Here is an 18,143-nt window from a genome sequence, read left to right as displayed (position 1 = left end):
TTTAATACACACTGCCCTAGAATGTTGAAGCCTAGGTTGGTCTTGTACTTGGAGCAGTTCTCCTGTCTCAGCTTCCCGGAAGCTGAGATCACAGGCACATACTGTCCATTCCAGCATTTGAAGATAGGATTCATTACAGCAACAAAAATTAAATATTCTTTCCTAAGGTATAACCACTAAGCAAATGAAGAAGGGTTTCCAAGAGAGCCACTTAGTTTAGGTACCAGCCAACGTTTTTAATGTGAAAATAAAGCGAGCACTATTTCAATTGAATAAAGGGGACAGATTAAAATAGTTACTAAGGAAAAATAGGTTCATTATGATTGATTAATAATTTGTAAGTTAATCCTTAACTACACTTGACATTTTTCCTTTAGTTGGTGACACACAGACTAATGAGTTAACTGTTTCCAGTTCCTATTCTGTGGAGGGACTCTTTCCATTCAGAGTTTACAGTGTTTAGTCAGTATTCTCTGAGGTGGGACTGGGGCTATCTAGCGCTGATCAGTGCTTTGGAGAAGCATGCTTGAGCTGATTGCTTGGGAATGTTAATGACTTCATAGGACACACTGCTACCTTATGACATTGTTGCGACTCTCAGATGTTCATGAAATGAACTTAATAACCCACTGCCAAGGAGGAATAAACTGCTTCTCTGCAATTGAGTGAGCCGACTGCCTGCATAATGGTGTTGAAAATACTCCATTAAAAAGGGTGAGCAGTGGTATGGTGAAGGAAATGGCCGGGCCACAGATTTGCTAATTATCTTCTTTAATTCCCAGAGGGTGTTTGTGAGATCTGGCTGACCAGCGAAGACACTGGCGCCTATGGCAGAGACATCGGCACAGATCTCCCCACACTTCTGTGGAAGCTGGTGGAAGTGATTCCTGAGGGAGCCATGCTGAGGCTGGGCATGACAAATCCACCATATATTTTAGAGCATCTGGAGGTAAGAAAAGGCCACATTGACATGCTGACACGGCTGTCCCTAACACAGGCCATGTGGCCTGCTCAGGATCATCATTCACATTTTGTTTAGAACCATTGTCACGTGTGTCTGCAGTCTCACATTCCCAAGAGAAAATGAAGGCTCTTTTTTCATTCTATCCCATTTATTGTTACTTCCTTAATATTTGATACACACACACACACACACACACACACACACACACACACACACACGTGAGTGTGTGAAACTCTGTGTTTCCAGCTAAGAGATTTGCCTGCTCTCTGCTCCTGGGTGCTGGCATTAAAGGTTTGGGCCACCACACTTAGCTGTTTATTTTTATCTCAGTGCCTTTGTGTATGCCGGCATGTGTTTATGCCATTTGCGTGAGGGCACATGAGGATGGCAGAAGAGGGTGTTGTCCTCCCCGACCTTGAGTTCCATGTGGTCGTGAGCCATTGCATCATTGTATGTGGTTGCTTACGCCATCCACATGCATCCCCTGCTATCGCATCACATGCATTAGTTACTCTGCCATCTCTCCAGGCATGCTTAGCCCATCATGGTTTAATGTTGCTTAAGTAATTTAGTTGCTGGCCTTGTCACGGTTCTTTCTTTGCTTTTTTTTTTTTTTTTTTTTTTTTTTTGTGTGTGTGTGTGTGTGTGTGTGCTTCTTTAGTTAGCTTCTCAACACATAAATCTCACTTGCTTCCCCCAGTTTGATACTTTGCCTAATTGAGAACTACTAGTCATTGCATTAGTTTTGAAAGCCATGGTCAATTGGACTGCTTTAACTGTCTGTGTCTTAAGCTTGAGGGTGACTTTTCAGTTTGTCTTTTTTTCTAGAGATAGATAGGGACCAAATAGAATGAAAGGAATGTTGGACTTGAAACTCTTCGGGATTCATCTGTGAGCAAAGGAGGAGAAGTGTTCTAGAGACTTCTATCCATTAGAGTTTGACCTTTAGGTTATGTACCCAGATGTCAAACTAGAAAAAAATAGGAGCTGTGATGTCTGAAGACAAATATCACAGAAAGCCAAGCAAAGAACGTAGACAAAGGAACAGTTGTTTTAATGAAAAAGAACATTCTAGGATCCATGATTATTACTGGAAAACTATTACTGTAAATCCAGAATCTGCACCCCGAGCCCAAGTGCTGCTAGTCGTGTGGTATAGTAGGGAAATGAGGCTTCTTTTTCACCAGCGGCACTCTTTGCACCATTTTTTTTTTTTTTTGGTGTAGGAAATTGTTTCAAAAAGCTTAAAGTAAACATAGTTGCTAAATTTTACTGTCCAAGTGCCAAGTTATTTACATATTGAAAACATTACTGGGGTAGGGGTCTGGAGAGCTGGCTCAGAGATTAGGAGCACTTGCTACTCCTCCATGCACATTGTATGTCCCACAGCCTCCCATAACTCCAGTCCAGTACATCCCTTGATGCCCTCTTCTCCCCTCTGTGCCCTCCACCACACACAGCAGACAATCACTCAATAAATCTGTTAATATTTATTTCAGTGATTTGATTTTAGGACTAGTTGAGAGTATTATGGAAAAGGTACCATAATATCGGGAGCATAGTTTAGAGATCCTTCAAACAGTTGATGACAAATTGATAATTGTAATTTATGATGAAGACATGTTTCAGGTTTGCTCTTCACATTTTCCCTGCTCAGTCTTTCTATAGACATGTGATTTATAGATTGAGTTTCATGCTTCATACAATGTCAGCTGATTATTATAACTTGCTATTTTAAAATGAATCAAAAGCATGTCAACTTCTACTTAACACTTTGACTTAACACTTGAGAAAGCAAGTGCTTTTAGTTAAAATGGGACTATGGCAGTCTCGCTGTGTTTGCAGTAAGTGTGAGGCACGCATGGCAGAGGCCCGACAATGTGCTAGATGTGTCTTTGGTAGGAAGGGGATTGGGTTTCACTGATATGAAGTTGATGGTGACATGCCAATTCCTTTAGATTGGAAAGAAAAGTTGATCTAGATTCTAAAGTAATTTTGACAGAGCACAGGTAGGGAATAAACACAAGGAAAGAAAAAAACAATTGCTCAAAGGTGTCAAGCAAGTCCTTCTTGGAAAGAATCCAGCATTTTAATTGGTGGCAGGATTGTAGCCACAGATGCTGCCTTCATAGCACATCCCAATGTAGTCCGTATAAAGCAGTCATTGACTTGTTGGCCTCCCGAAAGGTGATCTAGAGGACCTTATAGGAATCACAGATGTTGTTCAGTGTAACTTTATTCTGTATCTGGGAAACACCATATGGTTAGTTTATGAATTCTAGAAGTGACTAAAAAGTTCTGGTTCATTTTTTGTTTTGTTGTGCTAGGAGGTAGATAGGCATCCAAAGAAGCTGGATGTGTGCCCTCAGCTCAGCCTCTTCCCCACCTCAACTTGATAACACATTTGAATTGTCAGGACATTGTACTCTTTTATTCTTTGCTTTAAAACTGGCCTTTCCCCCTTCACTGTCAGTTATCTTTAGCGTGCTCAGTAAATGAGCATAAAAGATTGAATAAAGGAAGACTCTTCTTCATAAAAGAAACTATAGAGGCCACAGTATGATCATAGGATGATAATGTAAATGAGTTTCGAGGATAGAAGCACACCACAAGAAGTCATGGTTTCATAAGAACTAAAGGGAAATGTACCTCCCTGGGAGTAGGCCATGCAAAAAAAAACCAAAATGAACAAAGACAGATAAAAAATGGAGAAGTCCAGGCCTTTTGGCAATAAGAACTATTAAACCCCTAACACTTTGACAAGACCTTGAAGTTGCTGCCATCCTCCCATGGTGCAGATCCAGGTTGTGATTGCAAATATACCATGTGTGACACAAAAGGTACCCTGTTTTCCAGAGTCCCGAGAGCTTTCAGAAAGGAGAGCAACTCAAGATATTCAGCCCCTTACTCAACAGCGTATCTCCCTTCTTTATTGTCTACTCAGTAGGAATATATCACTCTACAGAAGTAATTGAATTACCTAAGATGCTGAGATAAATTCAACAAGAAGAAAGTAAAAAAGGACAAGTGTAGGCTGAGACTACTTGTTCGTTTCCCAGCCACCCAGATCCAAATAATCAAATAAAACTGTATTAGTTACAGTACTGGCCTATTAACTCAGAATTTTTATTAAGTAACTCTTACCTCTTAAATGAACCTATTTCTATTAATGGGTTTCTATTGGCTTACTGGTAAGGGTCCAGCGTGTTACTCCTTTGGCAGCTATGTGGCGTCTTGTTGGGTCCCATTTTGCAAGCAGAGACTGCTTGTTTGTTTCCTGGACGCTTAGACCTTAATAATCACACAGAAACTATATTAACTACAACACTGTTTGGTCAATAATTAGGCATGTTTCTAGCTAACTCTTAAATTAACCCATTTCTACTAATCTGTGTATTACCACAAGGCTGTGGCCTACTGGTAAGGTTTTGGCTGGTGACTGACATCTTTCTTTTCCGTCAACTACATGGCATCTCTATGATTCTTCTCTCTCTCTCTCTCTCTCTCTCTCTCTCTCTCTCTCTCTCTCTCTCTTTTCTCTGCCTCCCTCCCTCCGTCCGTCCCTCCCTCCCTCCCCCCTCTCTTTCTCTCTCTTCTGATTTCCTGCCTGGCTTGTCTCTGCTAAGCCATTGGCCCAAACAGCATTATTCATCAACCAATAAAAGAAACAAGGACATCTCATATATCTCCTCTTTTCTGTCTCAATAAAAAAGAACATTTTAACTTTAACACAGTAATAATTAGTAAAATTACATATAAGAAAACAAATATCAAGCAAAAATTACAGTTACAATATTTATATCTATTCTCCATCAAAGACCCCAGAAGAATATAATGTTACCTAAGTTAATAGGAAGTATATTGTAAGCAACTTCCAAAACTCTAGAATGGACAGAAACATCTCGCTGCCTGGACAGTTACCCAAAGTTGTTTTCTGCCATTGGGGGGCATTCATCTTCACACTACAGGCCCATAGTATCCAGCAGACTTTTCCATGAAGCAGGAAGTTTGAAAGACTCTTTTGCCTATCTTGGCACTTTATTCTGTATCCTGTAGAATGTCTTGAAGTTTCTTCTGTGAAGCAGGAACCCTGAAGAACCATCCTATCTTTTGGAATGTTTAGCAGTCACCTTTTGGTGGGTCTTGCATGTCCAATTTATACAGCATACCATCAATCAGTCCAGGCAAGAGCAGTTTCTTGCCCAAATTGCTAACAAAGTTCATATTGAGCCTCTGCAGGGGATCTTGTTAATCAAACCATATTAGCCAGTAAGGAATCCATAGCTTTCTATCCTCTGTGGAAACAAAAGCAGATCCTCTTTTCCAAAACAACATATCCGTAGACCCAATTTTTGAAGTCAAGATACCTTTAAAACATTTATGTTGGTTTAACTTAGCAGCCCATACAATGAAATGTCTCTGTGTACTTAGCTCATTCACTAATGAATGTGCAAAATTCAAATAAAATAAAATAATATACATAATCCAGACTCTCTGTGTATTCTCCATCTTTACATAGCTTATTTTTCTTTACTCCTTTAATCTCTGACTGTACTTTGTCTCTTTAAAGACTTTGTTTTATTCTTTAAAACTATTTTTTTGTGACTGTCTATACACTTTTTCTTTTCTCTCTCAAGCATATGTACATTTTTTAAACACACTGTGACCTGTTCAGAGGTTAATTGCTGTCTGAATCTGTCTCATTTTCTGACCAGGAGCACTGTAATGTGGTAAGCTGTGTGGTAGGGTCAGTCCTGGTTGCTGACTTTGCCTCTCTCAGCCTTTCAATATGGCGAATGTACCTTTCCCGCCAACTCTAGGACTCTCTACTGTGCTCATCACCTCAGTTCTGGGGAGCAGTTGGCCCATGCTGCCACCAAGTAACTTACAGAATGTTGCCCACAAACCCCATTCAAGTGCGTGGCCTCCTGAAAGAGCTGTTCTTGCAAATAGCACGAACCAGGAAACCTTAAAGGATCCGCACAGTTTTTGCTGCTACCACTAGGTCAGGAAGCCTTCTCTTAAACAAATCGTACCTCTTCTTGCTTCTATTAAACAGAGCCCACCTGAGAAAATGCTGCTACCTTGAAGCCATGCTTATCTTTGATTTGTTGTGTCTAGAATTCCTTCCCAAGCTCTGCTAGGTTTTATGTGGATGTAGTCAGCCACGTTCGCATGCCATTTTGTAGATAGAGTCTGTTCATTCATTTCCTGGCCACTCAGACCCGAATAAGGTAAGGTACTGAGGAGAGCAATATGATGGAAATACAAAACTGCAGCAAAGGAAAGGAAGGGCACAAGGGGTTGAAACTGTCCAGGTAAAAGAAGCGTTTTCTATAATAGCTCTGAGTCTTAGTACCGCCAAAGGGAAGCTATCCTGACAATATTATTAGTACAATGTGGTCTTCTTGTAATCCTGGGAGATGCTTCACACTGCAGACTTTCATTAAGAAGACCCACACAAGAGAATTCTGATCCTTTCACATCCATGTGACTTGGTAAAACACAACTCTTACGAGAAAGCATGCTCCAGAGCATTCACCTTCACCCCACAAATGTTGAAAGGGGAAGTTACTTAGGGGGACGCTCCCGGATTTCTACTGATTGAAAACATGGTATGGAAAATAGGTCAGCTGAGGTTGTCAGAGGGCTTTGTCAAGAGTCTGGCATTCTGTTTGGCAATTTGCATAGTGGATACTGAATAAATACAGAATAAAGGGACCAAGATTTCACCATTAACAGACAGACAGAGTGAAGTATCCCTGTGGGGCATCTGCAATCCTGTTTTTAATGTATTGTCTTTCAGATTATTCAAAAACTATTGACAGAATTGAACAAAAGTAACGATGAAAGTGTGTGTTGTTGTTACATTTACATATGATTTTAGAAATAGTAGTTACAGCAGTGAATTGAAAACATTTTGCCCCATCTAGCATTGCTGGTGCCTCACCATCTCACAGATTAGCAGTAAGCTCTTTCTTGTGTCAATTAGGATCCATAACATGCTTTTTTTAAAAAATCTATCTCCATTCTCTTGTTGCTTTAGAACCCTTCTAATATGAACCATTATGTATATATTTAAAGTAAAAATTCATAGACCTAAGTTTTCTTTCCCTATTCTGTAAGACCATGGTTGGTAATGTGTCAGATGGGATTTTTAAAATTGCTTTTATTGAGCAGTATATTTTTCTCCACTCCCCTCGCTTCTTCTCCCTCCCCTTCTAGCCTCCCCCATGATCCCATGTTCTCAATTCATGCAGAAGATTTTGTATTTTTTCTATTTCCCATTTGGATTAGATCTAGGTATGTCTCTCTTAGGGTCCTTTTTGTTGTCTAGGTTCTCTAGGATTGTGAATTGTAGGCTGATTTTTCTTTGCTTTATGCCTAAAAGCCACTTGTGAGTGAGTACATATGATATTTGTCTTTCTGAGTCTGGGTTACCTCACTTAAAATGATGTTTTCTAGATCTATCCATTTGCCTGCAAATTTCAAGGTGTTATTGTTTTTTCTGCTTTGTAGTACTCCATTGTGTAAGTATGCTTTTTTTTTTTTTTACCCATTCTTTAGTTGAGGAACATTTGGGTTGTTTCCAAGTTTGGGCTATGACAAACAATGCTGCTGTGAACATAGTTGAGCACATGTTCTTATGGCACAGATAAGCATCCTTTGGTATATACCAAAAAGTGGTATTGCTGGGTCTTGAGGAAGGTTGTTTCCTAATTTTCTGAGAAATCACCACACTGATATCCAAAGGGGCTCTGCCAGCTTGCACTCCCATCAGCAATGGAGAAGTGTTCCTTTTACCCCACATCCTCTCCAGCATAAGTTGTCATTGGTGTTTTTGATCTTGGCCATTCTTATAGGTGTAAGATGGAATCTCAGAGTTGTTTTGATTTGCATTTCTCTGATGGCTAAGAATGTTGAGAATTTCCTTAAGTAACTTCCAGCCATTTTAGATTCCTCTGTTGAGAGTTCTCTGTTCAAGTCTGTACCCATTTTTTACTGGGTTATTTGTTCTTTTGATGACCAATTTCTTGAGTTCTTTGTATATTTTGGAGATCAGACCTCTGTCTGATGTGGGGTTAGTGAAGATCTTTTCCCATTCTGTAGGCTGTCGTTTTGTCTTGTTGACTGTGTCCTTTGCTTTACAGAAGCTTTTCAATTTCTGGAGGTCCCATTATTAATTGTTTCTCTCAGTATCTGTGCTACTGGGGTTATATTTAGGAAGTGGTTTCCTGTGCCAATTCATTCAAGTGCTTCCCACTTTCTCTTCTATGAGGTTCAGTGTGGTTGGCTTTATATCGAGGTCTTTGATCTATTTGGACTTGAGTTTTGTGCATGGTGATAGATATGGATCTATTTTCAATCTTCGACATGTTGATATCCAGTTATGCCAGCACCTTTTGTTGAATATGCTTTCTTTGTTTCATTTCATATTCCAATGGGATTTTACAGCATCTTTTTCCACTCAACTGATACTTTCCACGAAAGTAGAAAAATATGTAAATAGATTTTGTACTATTAAATGGTAAATATTTTCTGGGTTTTGACAAGTAAGTGTGTTTTGGATGATTTTGAAAAAACAAAATGCAGGAAAAAAAAGAAAAATTTCTTATTTCTTCCATCTACATATGTGTATGGTTCCACCTGACTGCTGGAGCAGCCCCTTGCTGTTGGTACTCACCCGAACTCTTCCATTCATATCTCCAGCATTTGCAAACAAACATCAAGAGACTAATGCAGTCTCAGAAGAAGGGGAGGGAATAGTTTGTGCCATCTGAAAATTGTGAGGTAGAAGAGGGAGAAAAAAACTAATTGGGGAAATTCATATTTATATCTACATACACATGTACATATATACACATAAACGTGTGTGTGTGTCCTGTTATTGTTTTGTCAACTTGATAAAAGCCAGAATCATTTGAATAAAGCTAATTTTAATTGAGGAAATATTTCCACCATTGGCCTTTGGGCAGATTTGGGGGCCTTTATTATTGTTGTTGTTGTTGTTGTTGTTGTTATTACTATTATTATTATTGACACTGTAGACTTGTCACCCTTTGATTGGTGGTTTTGGAATTTATAAGAAAGCAGGCTGAGCAAACCAGTAAGCAGTATTCCTCTGTGGTCTCTACTTTAGTTTCTTCAACCAGATTTTTGCCTTTAGTTCATGCCCTGACTTCCCTCAGTGACAGACTGTAGGCTCTAAGATGAAATAAATCTTTTCCTCTTCAGGTTGCTTGTAATAATGATGTTTATCACAGCAATAGAAAGTAAACTAATGTAGTGTGTGTATGTGTGTGTATACATGTACATTTGTGTGGTGTGTGTGTGTGTGTGTGTGTAAATTTGTGTGTATGTGCCAGAAGGGACTATTTGAGTGGAAAGAAAGGGATCACAAGATAAATGGAGGAATCATGGGGGACCATAGTATGACAACTTATAATACAATACTTGTGTGGAAATATCATAATGGGGTTCACACCCAGCACTCATTTGCTAGCTTACAACCATCTGTAGCTCTATTTCCAAAGGATCCCATTCCCTCTTCTGTCTTCTTCAGACACCAGGCATAAATACAGGCAAAATATTCATACACATAAAATAACAATAAATATATCTTTAAAAGTAAAATGTCCTAATGAAGCCTAGAAATTTTATACTCTAACTAAAATAATAAAACAAGTTTATAAGCTTTTATTAGAAGTATGATTCTCAATACTTCCCGGGATGAAAGATATGGATGGGAAAGGACCAGTCTGACTTGCTGGTAGTTTAACTATTTCTGATTAAAGATGATATCAAAATTTTGTTCTCATCAGTAAGACAGCAGGCTCCATCCAGCATTCTGCTCTTTGCATTCCTACCTGGATCAGGGTTGTCTGATTTAGCAGCCTCAGTCAAGCCTTCCTTTGAGCCACCTAGCATCTTCACTGTGCTTGCATCTCAGCCTCGTTGTTTGGAGGATGCCTACTTGTACCATGGTCCAGCCTCTAATGCCAAGCCAACCCAAGATGCCCAAGTAGTTTTTAACCCAAAAGGAAATTTTAAGTCATCTATTGCTTACTGAGCTTCAGTTTCTTGCAGCACATCTGATTGATAGAGCCTCAAAGTACCATGAGGCTGAAGGATGCTCACATGAGCAGACAGACTAGATTTCAGGGCAGAGTACACTGTTGTCTAGGGTTTTTTTTCTTCATTTTCTCTATGAATGCCCTTTTGTTTTATTAATGTTATTTTATACTATACTGTATTTTAAGGGGAAAGTACTGTTTTGAGAATAAAACCCGTAAGTATGGAAATAATTTTGGATATCTCTGTCTTACTAAGGAGCACAAAGGATAAATACCTTGCCTAACAACCATTTTTATGCCCTTCATCCTTTATAGAGAAATCCCTGCCCTGAAGGCTTTCCTGTAGCCCTCAGCTCCAAACTCTACATTATGTAATAGTCCTAGGAATCTAGACCCAGTGTGCGCCATTCATTTTTGGTTACCCTAAGGTACCTTCATCCATGTTGTGGTTCTGGGCTTCTCTTGCAAGTGGCTTATCTCTTTGTCTCTTGCCCTATGTGCTAACTGGCTGAATATGGCTCATGAAGTACAGTGGTGTGTGTGTGTTCATCGCAGAAAAGATGTTTCCTGAGTATAAAGTGGGAGCATAGAAGTGAACATGGAGAGCTTACCTGGCCCTTTATAACGTTTATGTGGAAAACTGAGGCCTCAGTCCAATATGTTGAGCCACATCTCTCTGTGTACATTCCTGCTTTCGAATCCGTAAAGCAGCACTTTTGAATATAGACAGGCATTTCAGTAGTTTTCACTGATTCTAGAGTATTTGAGAAGCCTTGGAATTTTTATATGGGTCTTTTACGGCAGACAGATAGTCCTATTTCATCTTTAGTATTCAGTTTAAATTTATATAAGAGGGCCTAAGACATGTATATGATTTAATTTTTATTTTCATTGTTAAAAGCTTTGGCAGTTTGCCAAATACATTATTTCTCCAGAGTAAGCTGAGAAGACTTCAGGTCACCTGTTAAAATTATTCGTTCAAAGAGCAGGATGCACTGTGTATGGGTTTGGTCTTCCTCATTCACTAAAGATGCTACTTATGCTCAGGCCACGAGGAAAGTGGACTTCTGAGGTAACAAGCTGTTAAGCTGCTTAACAACCAGGCAGTCAATATTCTTCAGTAACTTCTCTCTGAATTTCATGATCCTTTCCCTGCTGATGGTGTCTTTGCTCTGATAGCCTTCTATAGGCTGCCTTAGGCACTAACTAATTCACCACTTAATAAGATGAAATGCTTGTATTTTATATCAGGTAGGTAATAGAATTCTCAGGTGATTCAATGTGTAGAGCGGAAAGGCTGGTAATGAACTTACTGGTTCATAGAGTTGTTGAGGGACTCATTTCCATAGTCTGCTGTGTATTTGTCATCTAGGGAATTATTTGTTCATATTTCATGTCTGGTATGTATGTACATGGGCCACCCCCCTCACACGCACTGTCTTGCTTTCCTGCTCCAAAAAATCAGACATGTGAAAATGTTAACTTTTGCAAATCTGGTTCAAAAATTTTAAATGTCACTTAACAATCAATAACGACTGTGTCCTAAATTGGAAGCATTGGAGTTATATTTACATCGCCATAGCAGAAGTAAAATAGATGGCAATAGACACAAAAGGTCTACATGGAATCAGTAGTAATTTTAGCACTGGGGGATTTAGAATATGGACCCAATAAAAATCAATCTGTTTAGAGCAATGTGGAAAGTATGCAAATTGTTGGTCAATTTGACATACATTTTCTTTAGGTTTCTGTTGTGACCTCAGGGAGGAAAGGGTTTATTTCAAGTTCCTTCCTCCCTCCTTCCCTCCCTCCTCCCCCCACTCCCCCCCCCCGTGTGTGTGTGTGTGTGTGTGTGTGTGTGTGTATGTGTCTTTCAGTTTGTCACTGAAGGATGTCAAAGCACCTACCTGGATGCAGAACTGAAGGAGAAACCAAGCTTACTGGCATGCTCCTTTTGGTTTAGTGAGACTTTCCTTAATACTTGGCCCCACCTACCAGGGGGTGGTACTTCTCACAGTGGACAGGGCCTTCCTTCATCAATCATTAATTAAAAAAATATGCTAAAGACTCGATTGCAGACAAATATGGTGGAGACATTTTCTCTTTGCAGAGTCTCTCTTCCCTGAGGAACCTAGCTTATGTCAAGTTGATATAAAACTGACCAGCACAAGAGAGAATTGGATTCTTTTTATGGCATGTACTATAGTGGTCTTAAAATCACCATGGGAAGTGTGTCGCCTGGGAAGGGTACATGTTTTGGGTGAATGTGACTCTAACAGTTGCCAACAAAGTAATCTTGCTGAATGTGTTAGCACGCACTGGAGTCTGAGGCAGTGTTGCCACCAGTTTAGGGCCAGTTGGGTCTATATAAAGGGATTCTGTCTTTAAATAAGGAAAAAAAGAAATCCTCATAGTTTCCAAGTTAAAATATGTCAAAACAAGCTTAATGCCCACAATGGTCTTGTAGTGTCATGTTGAATCTCTGTGTTTTGGTCAGTTTAAATGTTAGATATTACATTAAGTTGATTTAGCTACTGTATGTTAATTTTATTAATTTTATGCTTTTCAGCTTCTCCTTGTGCCTTTATTTTTAGCTGCTATGGTTAAGTTCCATAAAACTAGGTGGCTAGTAACAGACTAGGTTGGGGCTATCACTCAGCTGGTAGAGTCTGCCTTGGATTAGATCCCCAGCACTGCGTTCCCATAATCCTATCACATGAGCAGTGGGGGCTCGAGGATAAGAAGTCCATGGTCATCCTCAGCTATGTAGCAGCTTGGATCCTTTGGAGCTGGGCTTGTGGGTGGTTTTGAGCCTTCGCAAATCAACTTGGGTCCTCTGAAGGAGGAGAACCAGTGTTACTGAACCCTCTTCTGCCCTTGCTTAGCAATTCGGATTTCCAGGCCATCCTGGGCCACATGAAACTGTCTCAAAAGCAAAGCAAGATAAGTAATCAGAAATGAATTCTCTCATGATTCTGGAGGCTAAAATTCTAATTGAGTTTTAAGTTAAGAGAGTTAGTTCCTGTGGAGAGCTGGGGGAGAGTCGTCCCAGTCCTAATTTCTGCTTGCTGCTGGAGATCTTGGATGGATCATGTTGGTCAGGCCTGAGACTATAGTTGGTTTTGTCTCACTGTCTCTATAACACAACACCCTCTTCTGAAGCACTAGTTCCTGTGCATAGAATTCAGTGTGACTCTGTTATCGCTTGATTATGTCTATAGCACACTCTTTAAAAAAGGTCTCATTGACAGGCACAGGGCTTAGGACTTCTTTTCCACGCCCCAGTTCAAGGCATAGCCTGCTTTGTACATGGCCCGTGTTGTCCAGTGTCCCGCTTTCTCCTCTTTGCTGTTTTCGCTATATTATATTTTAAGTGATTTCTTTAGAGATTGGGGTGTCTTAATTTGCATCAGTCTAGTTTGTATTTATGTCAGTTTGGCTTTAACAGTAGTAGAGTGCACTACTAAGGCCTTTTCTTCCCTCAGGCCTCGTGTTGCCACCCTCAACGCTGCATCTCCCACGTGCTTGCACATTCATCCCGTCTCCATAACTGCATAGTGATCCTTACCGCGGCTTTTTATCTCTTCATGTAGGATGGAGGTGTCTTCCAGCTCCCTTTCCTTTCAACCTAAAGGTCTCCATTTTGTTTTATTAGGAAGGCAAGTCTGTAGACAGATTCTATCATTTTCTGTTTGTCCAGGAATGTCTAGTTTCTTCATGCTTTAGGGACTGCTCAGGATATAGAATTTTTGGTTGATGCTCTTTTTCTTTTATCCTAATTATTTCTTGCCTCTACTTTCTTTTGATTAAAAAAAAATCAACCATTCATCTTACCAAGAGCTCCTTGTGCATGCTAAACTGATTCTGTTGATGACACCCTGAGTACTTGTCTGTACTTGGCCTTCAGTGACTTGGTTGTGATGTATGGAGGTCCAGATCCCACTTCGAGGAACAGAGAACCTACCGTTTCTCTTTGGATCCTCTTCTTCAAATAAGAAGGTATTGACATTATTGTCCACATGTTCTTTCTCCTTCCATTTCCTTTTCTTCTGAAACACTCCCATTATGTGTACTCCAGTGTGCTTGGTGGCCAGAGACTAGCCTTCACAGAAATCCCACACGTTCATTTTTCTGATATTTTTCTTCTTTGCATCCCTCAGGCCTCAAGTAATCTGTTCTTGAACTTATCAACTCTTCTGCCAGTTCACACATCCTGAAAAATTGAAGTGAACTATTATTTCAGCTCATAAACTTTTCACACAGAAATTTTATTGTGTGTGTGTGTGTGTTTGTGTGTGTGTTTGTGATTTTTGTCTTACTCATGGCACTTTTTATTTAGTGGGATATTATTATCCAGCTTTCATGTAGTTCTGTAGGAATGTTTTTCTTTAGTTCTTTGACTGACTGTATTTTAAATGCTGATTGAAAGTCTTTGTGTATTGAGTTTAATTTCTGGCCTTTCTCAGTCTCTTTCTATTGAGTACCTTTGCCCTATATTTAAACCAGATACTCACAGGGAGAATTTGGTTGCTGTTTTTGAGAGCTAGACATTAGAAACAATCTGAGGCATTAGCTCTGGAAAACAAGCACTTAACCTCTCTAGGTCTTGGTATTGTTGTTGCTTATTGATACCTTTACAGAATTAATTTTATAATGCCTGTACTCTAGATCTTGTGTAATTTTGCATTTAAACAAAATGTTTTCATAAATTCACAGAGCCATAAATTTCCTGACTTTTGCATAGGGGTTCTATGTGAGCATTACTCTATGCCTCCATTGCTCAGTCAGATAAGTTATTTATAACTGTAGTTTTCTTTGCCTTCACTTGCTTCTTGTAGAATCTCTCAAATTTAGAGAAAGGTGAAAGCTTGGCACCTTTGCAAGTCTTTACTAAGCATATTTATAACCTGAATGAATGAGCATATGCATATGTGAGCACACCCCCTCCCATACACACATGGGGGGTTGGGGCTGTCAGAGTCAGAGAGAGTCCTGTGCATGTCAGCCTTCTAAAGTCACAGGAGTATGTCTGTGCTTTCTCAAGTCCCCTGTGAATACCACGTCCTCTACTTTTTCTTTTAAGCCTCTTGGTTTGCTTATGTTTGTCCCAACTGTTCCTCATAGCCTCAGGAAGCCATGAGGTTAAACACTTGGCAACTGATTATTTTTGACAAATGCCCCGGCCAAAAGGCTCTTCTCACTGGGTGAACGCCAGGTCATGCTAATCAAGCCAGCTATTGCAGACACACTGGCCAAATAGTGACAGTTTTCTGGGAATGAGACTTTGAAGGAGCTCTGGTTTCTGACAGGCTGTGGGTATTTACCCTGAGAGAAGGCCACTCCTTTTCATGGGTACATGCAGCCAAGGTGGGGATATGTATCGGGTAGGTTGGAAACATAGCATATGGTTCTTACTATACGTCATTCATGTTTCTGGATTAAAGACACTCTAGGTTGCTGTAAGCCTCTGGTAATTTCTTGTATTCCTTAAAATATGATTCTGATACATTTTCACACTGACTTTATTGTTCGGATGGATATGTGGACTTTCAGAGATCTTTACCCCACTGTTCCTTCTGCCATCGTAAGTATTGTTTGTGTCTGGAGATGGTGGCCTGTTTGTCAGGCCATTCATGTGTGAGGTTAAATCAATTTTCTTCCTTAACTTTTGTGTTTCACATCAAAGGTGCCATCAATCACTTACAATGCCATCTGCCCTATTAGAGCTTTGGAGGAGGAATTCGTGGCATTAGTCAGTGACTGGCAGCAGGGATCACTGTTAATTAAGTCTCCATCATGGAAAGTACAGAGATTAACAGATAAAATAGTTATTTCATTACATCCTTGGAAATCTGGATACCTCACAAAAAATGACATTCATAAGCTGCATATTGCCGGTGACAATTCTTTGCTTTTCTTGTATTAATCTGATAAGTTTTATTTAAAACCTCGTTGCATATTTTATTCCTGTTCTAGCATATGCTTATGTTCTGTGATTTCTGCCTTTTGTGCTGTTGATGCTCCTGTTGGTCTCCTGCATAGTGAGCCTTCGTTTACTAGATGGTTAATGTACCCTTCTAGGGCTTCTTTGTCTTTGCACATCTATTAGTTAGATGATTGATAACTTGCTATTGATATCTCTTTACTAAATTGAAAGGAAACCAAACTAGAAATAAATTGGTATACACTCCATAGTTTTGTAGTAAGGTGTAATAAAGCATTGATCATTTGGGGAGAAGCTCTCCACAAATAGAAAGCATCCTTGTGCAACCTAGAAGGCATAGTTTTACTGCCATGGACTAAATGCAAATTTTAGTATGCTCTACTTCTAGTCCCGGCGTGTTTCATACATCTATAATGGGTTTATTTAAACGTCCTTTCAACTGACTGTTAATTGTATGGCCTAGTCACAGAACTAGAGGCTTTGGATCAGGATCAGGGCTGTCACTCTTCTGGGAAGTTAAATGAATTGTGGTCAGTCCATTCATATGTGACTCTTGTAGAGAAAGAAACACCAGTTTGAAGAATCTTGCTGACATACATCTTAAATTTTCTTTTCCATCTCTAATTGCTAGCCTTCTGAAATCTCTTCAGAATTATTTTGGTTGATCTAGTTTGGAACATAAAAACAGAAAAGGTCATCAGAGACTTCTCTTTGTGTCTGCTTTTCAGGCCCATTTCCCATCAGTATCTATAGAAGGCAGCCCTTGCTCTCAATGAAGCAGCTCTGTTATTGCTATGTTTCACTCCCTTGAACTTCATATAAGTAGACTTGTACAATATGTACTTTCCTGAGTTGAGTTTATTTTCCCCACAGAGTGTTTTGAGTTATTCCTGTCATGTGACTTCATAATTTCTTTCTGGTTTATTGTTGTGAGGTCTTATGTAATAAATGTCTATAGTTTGTTTATGTATTTTCTTATTCAACATTACATTAATTTCTAGATTTTCCCTGTTAGAAATAATCCTTCTATGGACATTTTGTAACGTCTTGTGAAGGATATATATGCAATCAATTTTTATTGTAATTGCAGGGTCATGGGGTAGCCGTGATTGGTTGTCTTCTCCTGTAATTAATGCATAAAAGCTGCCCCTTTTTTGAGGTACACTTTTTTCTTCTTCAAGTTTGAATTCATTAAGGAAAATTTTTGAATTTGTGCATTTGGAGAAAGATAGGTAGGGAAAAGACACAACTCATCCAAGGCATGCATGCTGGCTTCTTCTGAGTCATCTTGCACTCTTTGCTGATGATTGTTAAGTGCCCTTCAGAAATAACAAGTGCAGTAATTCCATCCAAAAGGGGAAGTGTTAGTGCTGGCCATATCTCTCAGTGGGTAATAAATATAATGTGAACCTAAAATAATGAAATTAAGAACATATGATATGATAGTAGAATGAATAGTTAAACCATATATTCTATTGGAATATGCTCTGAAACAAATTAGCTTAATCTCTTGTATAAAGGTACAAATTGTTTTTAAGGGCATTGTTGTGAAACTCTGAGGACATTGTTTCTAGTTCTGTTTATAGCACTGTGTCACGATGTTCTGTAGGCAAGTTACGCCACCAGGTCTGATCTTTATTTCTTTGCCGGGAAGTGGAAGCGATGGGAAGGGTGTTGTATCAAGCTCTTAGGGTCTTTCCTCATTCTGGGATGAACATGTTTTACTTCCTTATTTATCTAATTGATAAGTTAATAATCTAATCAATTATATTTCACTTCCCCTCAACAGCTTTAAAGTCACAAAAGTCAACCTAAAATTGTGACATACTGAGGTACGGCAGGCTATCCTTACCCAAAGTGCTATGGTTTTGAAAACAAAGTGAAAACTTTTCTGGCCACTCTTTTGTAGAATGACAGAGATGTATCTGGTGCTTGGTTGCTTTTCCTAAAAGTCTTCAAGAACACACTGCATGCAGCATTGCCAAGGTTTTGCTTCCCACAACAGCTTGCTGCAAACCGTTGACTAGAGAGTCCTGCCTGTGGCTGTAAGGCTATTCCGACTGAGTCTCTCAGGTGGCCGGTGTTCTTGGCATTATTTGTCAGTGCCTACGTGTGGGAACAGAGACTACAAGTTGGCTCTTATGGGATGGGAGACAGAGCT

At 39.5% G+C, this 18,143-nt stretch overlaps 1 protein-coding gene across 2 annotated transcripts in view; it reads left to right on the top strand.

Moving 5' to 3' along the window:
• The window catches only part of Cdkal1 (CDKAL1 threonylcarbamoyladenosine tRNA methylthiotransferase), a 525,008-nt gene that overhangs the window by 298,227 nt on the left and 208,638 nt on the right, over positions 1 to 18,143 (top strand). For both annotated transcript variants that reach the window (XM_048428030.3, XM_085699329.2), the window contains one exon: positions 783 to 949. In XM_048428030.3, the coding sequence (XP_048283987.3) occupies positions 783 to 949 (167 nt within the window). The remainder of the gene's footprint in view (positions 1 to 782; positions 950 to 18,143) is intronic.

This window comes from Myodes glareolus, chromosome 14 (genome assembly GCF_982192425.1).
Source record: "Myodes glareolus chromosome 14, mMyoGla1.1, whole genome shotgun sequence".
Lineage (NCBI taxonomy): Eukaryota > Metazoa > Chordata > Mammalia > Rodentia > Cricetidae > Myodes > Myodes glareolus.
Note: the sequence above shows the minus strand (reverse complement) of the source record. Positions and strands in the feature narration are given on the sequence as shown.